Raw genomic sequence first — 13,805 nt, forward strand, 5'->3', positions numbered from 1 at the left:
TCTTTCCGACTTACTTCACTCTGTATGACAGACTCCAGGTCCATCCACCTCATTACAAGTAGCTCAATTTCATTTCTTTTTATGGCTGAGTAATGTTCCATTGTATATATGTGCCACATCTTCTTTATCCATTCATCCAATGATGGACACTTCGATTGTTTCCATCTCCTGGCTATTGTAAATAGAGCTGCAATGAACATTTTGGTACACAACTCTTTTTGAATTATGGTTTTCTCAGGGTATATGCCCAGTAGTGGGATTGCTGGGTCAAATGGTAGTTCTATTTGTAGTTTTTTAAGGAACCTCCATACTGTTCTCCATAGTGGCTGTACCAATTCACATTCCCACCAGCAGTGCAAGAGTGTTCCCTTTTCTCCACACCCTCTCCAGCATTTATTGTTTGTAGATTTTTTGATGATGGCCATTCTGACTGGTGTGAGATGATATCTCATTGAAGTTTTGATTTGCATTTCTCTAATGGTTAATGATGTTGAGCATTCTTTCATGTGTTTGTTGGCAATCTGTATATCTTCTTTGCAGAAATGTCTATTTAGGTCTTCTGCCCGTTTTTGGATTGGGTTGTTTGTTTTTTTGTTATTGAGCTGCATGAGCTGCTTATAAATTTTGGAGATTAATCCTTTGTCAATTGCTTCATTTGCAAATATTTTCTCCCATTCTGAGGGTTGTCTTTTGGTCTTGTTTATGGTTTCCTTTGCTGTGCAAAAGCTTTTAAGTTTCATTAGGTCCCATTTGTTTATTTTTGTTTTTATTTCCGTTTCTCTAGGAGGTGGGTCAAAAAGGACGTTGCTGTGATTTATGTCATAGAGCGTTCTGCCTATGTTTATTTTGTCACTGGAAGTTTGTACCTCTTATTCTCCCTCACTTATTTCACTCATCCCGCCCACCCTCTCCCTTCTGGCAACTGTCTGTTTGTTCTTTCCATCTATGACTCTGTTTCTGTTTTATGTTTGTTCATTCGTTTTTCTTTTTGATTCCACATCTAAGTGATATCATATGGCTTTTGCCTTTCTCTCTCCAACTTATTTCACTTAGCATAATACCCTCAAAGTCCATCCCTGTTGTCGCAAATGGCAACATTTCATTCCTTCTATGGCTGAGTAATATTCCATTGGATATTTATGCCACATCTTCTTTATCCATTCATCTACTGATGGACATTTAGGTTGCTTTCATATCTCAGCTTTTATAAATAATGCTGCAGTGAAGATAAGGGTGTATATGTCTTTTCAATTTAGTGTTTTTGTTTTCTTCAGAAAAATACCCAGAAGTGGAATTGCTGGATCGTGTGGTATTTCTGTTTTTAAGTTTTTGAGAAACCTCCATACTGTTTTCCACAGTGGCTGTACCAGTTCCCATTCTCTCTCTCTGTAACTCTTGAGCCCTTTCCACTGGCTTCTGGTAGCTGTATACCAAAATGATGCAAACAGCCATGTCTGGTTTAAGACCTCCAGAGAATGAGACTTAAGTTAAGAGGACAGAAGAAGTTAAGGGTTGTAAGGAATTTCTACACTTATCAGGCAGTCAGAGGCAGAGAATGACCGAGAGGCGCACCAGGATAAAGCATGCTAAGAGGGGAAAGAAGGTCAAAGAAGGGGGTGATCCGAAGTGTCATGTGTTGCACACCTTTCAGGTGGGTTAGGAATTAGAGGAGGCCATTACGTTTGGTCATTAGAAGGTGGTCAGAGACCTTTCCAAGAGCAATACGACAGTTGAATTGTGGAGGTTGAAGGCAGATTACAGTGAAGTGAGAAGTTAGGGAGGCAAGGAAGTTGGGTGGTGAAGGAAAGAAAAGAGATGGGGAGGTTGTTGAGAAAAACTTTGCGGGGAGTAGGTGATGCGGAGCATGTTTGGAGGTTGAGGTCGAGGAGAATGAAGAGAGATGGGGGTAAAAGATGCGCTAATGTTGCCATAATGTTCAAATAATGTTGAAAATCGGATTAAAAAATGGGGGTGGAGGAATTAGCCATTTCATCCTGTGAGGGGAGATGAAATGAAAGAAAGGGTTTGGCAGGAAAGAATCAAAGGTGTTCATGCTTGATGGGCTGAGTCAAGTAGAAGGTGAAATAACCAGGTAGGATGTGGAAGGGTGGGCAGCGTGGGCTGGTGACCAGGGAAGAATAGCAAGGGCTTCAAAGCTGCTGCCATGAGAGCGGGAAGGAACATCCATAAACCAGCTCTAGGTGCCTTTAGAAGGTGCATTTAAACAGCTCCTAGAGATCCCCATGATTGGACAAATCCATAAGTATTTATTTATTGCACCCACACAATATTCCAGAGATCTGCTTACTTTCTCTTCAAAGCATCCCCTTGGTGATTATTCTTTTTCATTCCTCTAATTGTACACTAGAGAAAGCCTCAGTTAGATGCAACCAGTTCTTAGACCCCTGCACACCTGCGGATCTTGTTGACGCATGCCGGAGCCCCACACTCTCTGTAAGCACCGGCTTTAAAGAGGAAGAGGCCAAGACTTTTCAAATAATGGAGCCTTGAATCAGTCATGTTTCCTGGGTTTTCAGTTCTAACCTGTACCCACTCATTAAGGTAATCGTAAAACGGAGTTACCTCCACCTGCTCCAGGAACTTTCAAAGTGCTCCTGGCACTGTGAGGAAAGCACAGGAAAAGGAAAACAAAAAGGTTGGCATTGTGTGGAAACTGTACACTAAGTCAGGGGGAAATAGCCTCCTTATCAGATTTCTCTCAATACAGCCATCATTTCCTTTATAATTTACTGAAGGGCTATAATGGGGATTAATTTGCCTCTTAGGATATCAAGAACTGTTTCTAATATTGGCAAAAGGCGGCCTGTAATTTGAAACTCCTGAAGTTCAGAGAAAGGTCGGGGCCTGTTCACTTGTGTGCTGCTAAAAGAGGACTTTTGCGGAGGACACTCTGGGTTCAACTTCTGGAATGGCTAGAGGTCTCAAAGGCTTCTCATGCGGATGAGTGGGCGCTGGGTATGGGACTGAGATCTCTTCTTTGGCAAAGAACACGTCTCAGGTGATCAGCAATTAAGAAAGTGTATCACTGAGGGTATGGAGAGAAAGACCTGTTTTAACAGATTTCAAGGACAGGTAATCTGTTTTATTGACAAGGATTTTTTAGTCTAAATATCGCTAGAAATCACTATCTACAAGACTGGGATGAAACAAGACCTATGTGGCCGCTGAATGGTGTTTTAGCAACTGCAAACAGTGCTTTGAATCCTACAGGGGAAGATGGACAGGACCTATAACCAGAAGTCTCTTCTCTTTTCCTAGGTCTTTACTCCTTTTTCATTTTGGGGGGTAATTCAGGATTTGTGGCTTTTCTTTCACCTTTGGGATGGAGGATGGTAAATGGGATTTGAAGCATTATTACCACTTAAGGTAGGACAGAGGGCTTTTTCACCTATATGGGGAGCTGAACACAACCAAGTTCTTTAATTAAAGGATGACTCTTACACGGGTGAGAACAAGAGACAGTGCTGGCCATCCCAGATAAGTTGCCCTATAGATTTAATCACAACTGATAAAACAGCTTCTGTGAACTGTGTATCAGGTCATGAAAATGACTTTCCAACTCAGCTCTTTGTAACTTTACCTCTAGTTAAAGACTACACTTTCCCCCCAATTCTATTATCAACCAACCTTAATTCCCCCCCCTACCAATGCCTGAGGCTGGTTTGCTGACTCTGGAAGGCCACATTGGGGAGATGAGCTTCGTGGGGCCTCTGAGCACAGCTTAGGAGCTCTGTGAACGACGGGCACACGGTACCCGAGTTCTGGGAACTCTCGGGGGATATGCTGATATGATGAACTGTTTCTGTTATCTGATAGTTCTTTCTATACCCCCTGGCAAGTATCTATCACATGCTGCCCTAGGACCTGAAGGTTGTTCAGTCGGAAAGGGATGAAAACTCAGTTGCTGTGCTGGGCCTGGCCATTTGCTAAAAACCTCAAACACGCAATCTGTACAGGTCCCAAGCTTCTACTTTACTGATGTATACTGCCTTTGCGCTACTCTCCAGCCATCTGTGCTGCAACAGTGGTCATTGCAGTCCCTTTTACCCTTTGGTGTAGAAATGAGACGCTGTGTTCATAGCATCCGTGCCTTCTCTGTGCTCCCGTGTGCTCTCCAGACTGCCATCCTCTGTGCCAGCACTGCGCAGCTGACCTCTACAACACCGGGAGCGTCTGCCTGAGGTGTCAGAATGCCCGGTACCTGCTGCTAGAAGATCGCTGTGTTCCCGATTGCCCTTCTGGATACTTCGCAGAGAGAGGAGCTTGTAAAAGTGAGTACGTGCTGGACACAGGAGCTGCCGTGCCCCATGAGCTTCTCTTGGGCAATAGCTGAGAAGGCTGGAACTTCCCGAGAGAGAGAGAGAGAGAGAGAGAGAGAGAGAGAGAGGCAGGAAGCACACTGTAGGGCAATAAACCAGACCAGCTAATGCTCTCTGGGCTGGGGATTTTATTAACGGCTCTCGGGATGCTGCTTTGGAGGGGAATTTGGCTTCATAGGTTCTCTTTATGTCTCTTCCGTCTGCAGAATGTCACTCCTCCTGCAGAACCTGCCGGAGCAGAGGACCCTTCTCCTGCTCCTCATGTGACACTGACCTCGTTCTGTCCCATCTTGGCACCTGCAGCACTGCCTGCTTCCCAGGGCACTATCTCGATGACAACCACACTTGTCAGCGTAAGTTGTTTTGTTTTGTTTTGTTTTGCTGTGCGCGGGCCTCTCACTGCTGGGGCCTCTCCTGTTGCGGAGCACAGGCTCTGGACGCGCAGGCTCAGCGGCCATGGCTCACGGGCCCAGCCGCTCCGCGGCATGTGGGATCTTCCCGGACCGGGGCACGAACCCGTGTCCCCCGCATTGGCAGGCGGACTCTCAACCACTGCGCCACTAGGGAAGCCCATTGTCAGCGTAAGTTTTAAAAAATGAACTTTCTCTCCTTTCCTGCTCTTCTGGAGTCATTGAAGGAAACAGGGATTTTTTGCTTCCATATTATCACCCGGTAGCCTTTATTTTTAGAAAAGAAAGAAAATGAATCTACAAAGCATATGGATGCCATTAGCAGATTATAACTCAGATATGGGCCTAATTGGAAGTGCTGGACTAGGGAATCTCCTCTGCAAGAGAGGAGCTGTGTGTTCTTGGGTCAGTCATTTAACCTCTCTGTTCTCTAGTTATCTCATTAAAATCATAAAATTGTTAGTCTAGTTTATTCCTGTGGTTTCTCTCGGTGATCCAATTCCAAGATCCTAAGCAGAGAGTGGAGCTCATTCTAGTATAAAGGCCTGAACCTCAGCACTTCTCTGGGTTTAATTTGTTTTTGACATGTATTTGTTAAATACTGACAGTATGCAAGGCTTGATATGCTACAAAGGATTCAGTTTCTGCCCAAACAGTAGTTTATGTTGTCTTGAATGAAAGTTACTTGTATAGATATCTTAGTTCTCAAATAAGTTAAAATATGATTAATTACCTGAGTCATGCACAAACAAAGAGTTAGGATAAATTAGGGCAAGGGCAAATCTGGGTGGAAAAAAAATTAGGAAGTGATTCACAGATGAAGGAGCAGTTTTGAAATAGGCTGAGGCAGCTTACTTTATTTCAATCAGTAAAGTGTCAGTTGCCAAAAAACTGTGGTATACTTTTCTCATTTTGAAAATGACAGTTAACAAATACAGTACTGATATTTCAGTTTTCTGTCCTAGGAAGTACCATGTTGAAGGAATTATAGAGTAATGGTTAGGAGAGTGGGCTCTAGAATAAGGTAACTAAAGTTCAAATCCTAACTGCCACTTAACTAGCTTTGTGACCTTGAGCAGGTGAATTAACCACTAGGCCTCAGTTTCCTTTTTCTATAAAAGGGAGATTATAATAGTGCCTACCTCTAATGTTATTGCACTTAGCACAGACCCTAGCAGAGAATAAGCTCTCAGTATAGCTACTGTTGTTATCATCATCGTCATGTGAAATGAGAGGCAAATCGAGCAGTAAAAGATATTTATGTTTTATAGATACAAAGATAGGTATTACTGTTAGTTGATGGAGATTCTTGCAACGATTTGCATTTGAAATGAAGTTATATGGAACCCACCATTTTGCATCATCTGTTGAGATACCAGAGATAAAAATCCCTTTTGGATCCATGAAAAGAATTTTTTGGTTTTTTTTTTTTACTTTTGTAACAAAAACTTTGCTTGGTATGTATCAACTGTCTGCCGGAATCTGTAGATTCTGTAACACAAGAGACACGAATGAAACACTTGCATATTCTATTCAAGAGCAAAAGAGTGTTGGTGTAGAAGTAGTGACTTAGATATTTGAGGCTCTTCACTGTAGTGGAATCACAGAAATAAAAGTTCAAAAGAAAAAAACAGAATCCCTTATATGGCTTATAGGTGGCAAAAATACGTGCATTGAAGTATTTCTCTTCTGGGAAGCTTCTGCTCTGCACAAATGCATTTGCTATGCTACCATGTAAATAAGATTTTATAGACTATTTCAGTTAAATTAAGCATCTTCTAACTTTAGTCCTTTGCTAAAGCTTAGGTTTCCTTCATCCAAAGACTGAGTAAGGTAAGGTATGCCCCTAAGTTGGGCTATTTGAGTTTCTAATACATAAAAAAAATTCACAATGTCCCTTTCTACTGCTCATCATTATAGACAATTATAGGCCTGACAATTTTAGGAATTGTGCAGTAAAGGGCTTTTAAGGAAATATAATCAACATTAAGGGGAGGCATTAATAACCATATTATAGAAGAAAGTAAGAGCTTCAGAGCTGTCTAGATTCTGATTACAGGAACCTTTAGAAATTGCGTACTGAGCTCTAAAATTTCAGGATAACCAGTTGAGAAGGAACTTTCAAGAAGAGATGATAAATGAGGTTCTCAGTACTTGAAACCGTAGTGCCCTAGAGTAGGAGGAAGACTCCAGCGCACCTGAGCCAACCTTGCACCCAGGGCAGAGATTCTCTCTCACCCCCTCACAGGCTGCTACAGATGAGGAAGGAAGCCAGGTGCATCGGTGGGGATGAGGGCTGTTTCTCATCAGCCCTAGAGCCTCCTTCCGGTGCAGTGTAGAATGGCTCCTCCCTCATTCACACGATTCCCTTCCGAAGTCTGACATTAGCTTGGACTTCTCTGTTCTGAGCAGGACTGGAGTCAGTGGAGTATTGAGCAGAAAGGGGGGACCATCTCAGAGGTCGGGAGGGAGACGGGGCGTCATAGGCTGTGAGGTTCCCTCCTCCTCAATGAACGATATTTAAAGTATCAATACATCTCTGCTTCCCTCACTGCTTTCTGGTCCCCTCGGCCCCTTCTTCACTGTCCTCAGCTCTTTCCATGGGGTCACTGACCTCGGAGAGCTGCACCTGCTATTCCAGACGTTGTCACACCAACGTGACTGCAGTAAGACTAATACCCTCTGGTCTGAATATTGTAAGAGGGAGAAAAGGCTCCTCACCCACCCTTCTCTGAATGGGGAAGCTAGAACCCAAGGGATTTGGTTATGTGCAGAACTACTTTGAGTGAGACAAGGTCACTTGGGGATTGCCTTGGAGACGGCTGAGGGGTTCGATTAAAGAGGAAGAAGCGTTCGAAGAGAAATGATGGAAGCCCCCTGCTTCTTAGTGTGACCCCACTGCATCCCTCTAAATCCTCCATATAGTCTTTTAACATTTCCAAATGCTCGGCGGGACCCCATTTCTTTTGGGAGTCAGTGAAGGAGCTGAGTTATGCTTTGGGAATGAGACTTCATGGAAGGATTCAAGACCATGGAGGCAGACAGAAGCTTGAGGAAGTAAACTACAAGAAACTCTCAGCTGTCAGTACAGGGGCCTTGTTTTGCAGCTCCATGTCCAGCAGGGCGTCCAGCTGACATTGAGGTTACATGAAGGCTCTTCAGTTTAAGATTGTGTTAGTTTCTTTAGTAACCATGTCAACTTTTAGTAAGCTTTCAATCAACTAAGATTCTTAGATCATTTTTTATAATAATGCTTTCTAAACAGGCCTCTGTACCCTCTGTTTGTACAATTGGTTATAGAACATAAATGCAAGACTTTACTTACAGTTTAGCTTATTTCGTCTGATTAGTTTATTGATACAATGGGCCAAAATAAGTTTAAGTTTTTCTTTCAGCTGGTGAAACTTAACTATGCGTGTATCCTATGTAAGTGTATGTGTCATATTTAAATATCATTACCATAATTTTTGTTTTCATTAAAGTAATTAATAAAAATATTGGCCAACTAAGAAATTAAGACTTCATCATAATACTCTACTAAAGACATTCATTTCCAATTACAAAGATTTACTGACAACTTTCTGAGTATGTATTTCAACCATCTTCACATCCACTTAGAGCTGGTAGACCCCACTTCATTTTTGTATTCACAAGTTTATATTTAGGGTTTTTGTCAAACCCTTTGGCAAAATTAAGATACAACATGTGTAGAAATCCTACCTCCCAAAAGGATAAAAGTTTAGTCTCATATAAGTTTCCAATAAAAATATTTTTTCTAATATTTTCAAACTGTTTGAAAATCCAGTCTAGAATTTTCCTAGGACCTTTAATTACAAGTCTACATATTCTAACAAATATTTTATACCAATGGCTTTTCTTGTAGGTGAAACAAAAGGAATTTCTTTTTATTTTAGACGGAGGTCATTTTTCTGCACTGTGCCACACACTTTGATATCCTTTAGCACTAAAACTCACATGATCACTCTCTAGACTTTTCCTCTGACACATGCTGAGAGAAAATTTTAGAGGGAGGCAGAGATGCTAGTGCTTGAGTATATATAATTACAAAATCTGGCTTCTTTCACTTATGTTGCAAGTATTTATTGAACACCAACAAAATTACAGATAACCAGCTAGGTGCTGGGGACTATTGCAAGGAACAACAGAAACCTCGTCTTCGCTTTCATGAAGGTTACAGCTGTAAAGGATACAGGTGGTAAATAATCGCTGAAATTGAACATTTTTATGTATGGCATGAATGAAAGGTATAAGAACAGTACCTGGGAGACCTGTTCTAGACTGGAGAGTCAGGGAAGTCCTTCTTGAAGAAGAGGCTGAAGAATGAATAAGAGTTAAAGACAAGAGACTTGGAGATTATATTGAGAGGATTCAAATATGTGTATTATGATTTCTAGGTAGAAAGAATGGAGGGAATGATGGAGAAGCAATATTTACAGAAATGATGGCTAGAATTTTTCCAGGCCTGAAGAAAGATGTGAGCTCATAGATGAAAGTGTCCTCTGACACCTGAGAAGTATGAATTAAAAAATCACTCTTACAGATATATGGAAAATAGAATGCAAGGGACTCAAACCAATTAGGAGGCTATGATAGTGGTCTAGGAGGAGATGATGATGGCTTGGACATATTGGCATCTGTGGATATGGAGAAAAGCAAAAAGTTCTGAGAATTATATAGGAGAGTTCAAACAAATAAGATCCAGTAAGCCATTGAATTAGGAGTGAGAGAAAGGGAGCTGCCAGGAGAGACTCTAAGGTTTCTAGCATGAACAGCTGAGTCAACGGAGAAATGCTAGTTGTTGAATCAGGCAGAGATGGAAGCGTGACCGGATTTGGAGATCATCCCTGAATGCCTAAATTAAGTGACTGCTAAGAATTACAACTGAGTAAGTCAGTAAGCCAGGTCACCTTAAAGTCCTTTGTATCTTAAAATACGGGATTTCCTGAGCTCCGAAATAAGTTGCTGCCTAATTTTAATCTTGGTATCAGACAAAAATCTGAATCTACATCATAAACTGTAGGGGCCCTGATTCCTTAAGAAGCAAGGTTCCAAGCACACTCTGGACTAGTATTCCAGAGATCTTGAAATAAGTATAAATTAATCCTGTTGCTGAGTCACAGGGCAGTTTGGATGTGGGGTTTCTGTTCTTGGGTTTATAATTTATCTTCTCTGGAAAATAAAATTACCCTCTTTGATTTCGGAAAACAAGATTAACATTTTCTGTTTCTGTTGATCGCAGGGTAGGGTTCTGAGCCGTGATTAAAAAATAGGTTGGAGGGAGGCTCTGTTGCTTTGCAGCATCTGTCTAGGTTTGATCAGTGCTTCAGTATTTGCAATTGTAATCATCTGGTCATTTTCTTTTCCTATCCGCTCAGCATGCGACCCACATTGTGGAAGCTGTGATTCACAGGCCAGCTGTACCTCCTGCCGAGATCCAAACAAGGTCCTGCTCTTTGGAGACTGTCAGCATGAGAGCTGTGCCCCACAGTACTATCTTGACTTCTCCACCAAGACATGCAAAGGTAAAGCTTTTCCAGAATTGCACGAGTCTTCTACTTGTCGATGCCCCTTTACTAGAGAAGTCTGCTCCCACACTGGGAAAATACTGTCATCAGATGTTTAGACTTTCTCTGATGAAAAGTCATTATATATGTATGTATGTATTAAGCAAATATTTTTCTCTATCTACCATGTACTAGATATTATGCCAGGTCTTAGTAACTAGACCAGAGATGGCAAACTGGAAACCCTCAGGTTGTATTTAATCCAAGACAGGGGTCTGTGGTTTTGTTTTTTTTTTTTTTTGATCCACTGAATTTAACAGCGTTTTAAAAATTTTTAATTCTTTGCCTTTTAAACATCAGAAGACTTCACATACAAAAATTGAGATTTTCAGTCTCTTTTGAAAAAGTCAGAAGGTTTGGCAGTACTGGGTTTGCATTCCCACAGTGCAGCAATAGGTTGATGAGTAGCTGTCGTCTCTGTTGGGTTGAACATGATCTCCTAAGGGTGCCACAGTGCCCACCATTCCCTGTCCTATCACACCAGCCCTATTTCAAAGATTTACATTGCCTTCCTGGGCCCTGTAGGCATTTGCATTTACCACTCTAGACTGCCAGACTCTAAGCTTAATGAGGACAGGAGTTGTGTCTGATTTGTTCATCTCTTGCTTAACATACTTTAATGAGTGAAGACACAGCCCCTGTCCTCCAGGAGTTTATAAGCAAGCATTGTCAAAAACCGGGTACTACCTTTTACCTTGTTTTCCGGTGTTTAACATTATTGGAGCCTATGCTCTTCAAATGGCAGGACCCAGCAAGCGGAAAGACAGAATTAAAGGATGGATTTCCCTTGCTTCTGTTCCATTTCCCTTCTCCATTCCTCCATTCCACATTCCCCATCCACCCACCCACCCCTCCGACCTTTCCAATTCTGCCAGAGAAGCTAGGGCTCAGAGATGGAGGTCAGACATCTGTCAAGTAAAATTGGGGTGCTTTAAGGTTTTGCAAAATTACTTACATTCCATTCCGAGAAATTGTACTTGGTTGTTAACTGAGGCGGTCTGCTGTGCTCAAGACCACAGAACCTTTTCTAGTTTTTCCCTTCTAACCGGTGGTTGTCAGTCTGTGGTGAAAAACAAGATTATCACAAATCCTCCCTGTTGTAAATGATTTCATAACTATGCTGGCAGTTTTCAAGGCTCTGTTTTAGTCATTTTCCCTCAGGACTGATTCAGTCAAATAAATGAGTGAGATTAACTTTATAAATCTTCTTGGAAGCACGTGTACCGTCGTGCACATTTACCTGCTTCTTTGGGACTTAGAAATACTGCATCAAAGAAGAGAGAAAGGTGACTAATGAGAGGTTTCCCCAGCTTCTTAGAGGAGAGGGATGGTGGGGTGAGGCAGCGCCGAGTGGAGATACGTTCTCCAAGGAAACCAGTTCAGCAGCAAACATTTATTAAACTGCTGTGTGCCACGCACTGTGCTGAGTTCCTTAAATTCATTATTCCATTTAATCTTCACAGTAGCCTTATGAAATAGGTGCTGTTCTTATCCCTGTTTTACAGATAAGGAAACTGAGGCTCAAAAAGCTTAAGGAAAGTGTGCAAGACATGCAGATAAAAAGTGCCAAAGCCACGACTTGAATACAGATTTACCTGACTTCAAAAACGAGTACTTAGGGTTTCCCTGGTGGTGCAGTGGTTGAGAGTCTGCCTGCCGATGCAGGGGACACGGGTTCGTGCCCCGGTCTGGGAAGATCCTACATGCCGCGGAGCGGCTGGGCCCGTGAGCCATGGCCACTGAGCCTGCGCGTCCAGAGCCTGTGCTCCGCAACGGGAGAGGCCACAACAGTGAGAGGCCCGCATACCGCAAAAAAAAACCAAGTACTTAATCCTGCTATTTTGTCCCGTCTTCCATGCACGAAGGACTTAACCTTACCAGCTAGAACTCTGCATTTTATGACTGCAAAATCGCCCGTCCAAATTGCCTGGGCCATCAAGAACGACAGCCACAACAACTAGCATAATCACAATGACAAAAACAGTAGCCGCAGCATCCTGTCTTCCTGGGCCTGACTCGGTAGTTCTGGTTTGAACCTGATGATCTGTATTTCTAACCACCCCCCTGAATTACTTGGGTGTGCATCTAAGGCTGGGAGCCCCTAGAACATAAACTTCCTGAGGGCAGGGTCTACACCCGCCACACGAGGTTCAGGGCCATACATACCATCAGTGCTTGTTCAGTGAATGAACATGTGAAGGAGTCAGCTCTGCTCTAAATGAGATCTGTTATTTCAGGAACTCCTTTATTTCTGGACAGTTCGTTTACACCCCTTGTAAGTCTAATGTCATTGGTTCTTTCTGTTGTGCTGGTCAACGCCTACTTTTTGAGAGGAAGAGAGTCACGTGGCCAGTGTCAGTGGAGAGAGCAGATGCATTCTTCGTTGAGTCTCTGACAGACTTTACCTATTGGCATTTGGAGGAGGTCAGATGAGGTTTGTGGGAGCAAATAGGCCACTCCCTGGAACAGGCTTTGCATGAAGGAGCGATCCTTGTACGCACCATGTCTAACGTAATTAGGAAACGCTCAACCTCAGAGAGGCGGTCAGGCTACTACAAGCAGAGCCTCGTTAGAGCTCACTTATCCATCTCTTCTGTTGTCCTCACTCACCCCATGCAGCTGCAGCCAGTGTCCTCATAAATTAGTCTCTGGGGCTGAGGCTGGACAGAAAGGAAGCTGATCGAAGGAACTTTCTTTCTAGAGTGTGACTGGAGTTGCAATGTGTGCCACGGGCCTCTGAGGACAGACTGCCTGCAGTGCATGGATGGCTATGTTCTCCAGGACGGGGCCTGTGTGGAGCACTGCTCACCATCATTTTACCGGGACCTAGGCCTCTGCAAGAGTAAGTGTCTGGAGCCCTGGCTCTGTGCTCATCCAAGCTTCTGCCCCCTCTGTATTTTACTGTTCCTCATGAGAAGGAGCCTGTGGCCAGATTCCTCTCTGGCTTTTTATCCAATTTCTTGTTTCTTTCCTAAGAGTTTTTCTTTGTTCTAATGCAAATGTCCACTCTTTCCTTCTCCCATGCCCCAGTACAACATTTGCTAAATTTGAAATCCACATGGGAATCTTGGAGGTATATGGCCACACAAACAGATATGGTTTGACCATTAGTTTTGGATTTCTTTAAAAGTTGAACAGTCCTGTGCTCCAGACTGAGAGGTCTGCATGCTCTCGTCATTTGAGCACATGGAAAGAATGTCTTATCCCACCATCTGCCCTCCCACGACCCTCCCAATACCGTATGTCTAACCGTCGTCTTTCTCTGCCTCAGTACCCCCTTCAGCCTCACTTTAATGCCACAAAATCTTCACACCCTGGAATGCCCACCCAAAGTGCACAGGCAGCATTCCCGGGAGCATCCTTGGGTGATACCCTGAGGACCGACCAGGTTAGTCAGGAAAGATTGACCCTTCAGTGAAGCAGTGCAGGGAGTCAAGGACTAGTTACTAATAACGATAATGGCTGATATC

General features: G+C 42.9%; 1 protein-coding gene across 1 annotated transcript in view; it reads left to right on the top strand.

Annotated features, from left to right (window-relative positions):
* Window positions 1-13,805, top strand: part of FRAS1 (Fraser extracellular matrix complex subunit 1) — a gene marked incomplete at its 3' end in the record, with an annotated part of 462,769 nt that overhangs the window by 290,700 nt on the left and 158,264 nt on the right. Inside the window, exons 21-24 of the mRNA XM_082837588.1 lie at window positions 4,140-4,292; window positions 4,547-4,693; window positions 10,147-10,293; window positions 13,037-13,177. Of these exons, the coding sequence (XP_082693714.1) occupies window positions 4,140-4,292; window positions 4,547-4,693; window positions 10,147-10,293; window positions 13,037-13,177 (588 nt within the window). The remainder of the gene's footprint in view (window positions 1-4,139; window positions 4,293-4,546; window positions 4,694-10,146; window positions 10,294-13,036; window positions 13,178-13,805) is intronic.

The sequence above is a fragment of the Leucopleurus acutus genome, assembly GCF_964270905.1.
Source record: "Leucopleurus acutus genome assembly, chromosome: 4".
In the NCBI taxonomy this organism is placed as follows: Eukaryota; Metazoa; Chordata; class Mammalia; order Artiodactyla; family Delphinidae; genus Leucopleurus; species Leucopleurus acutus.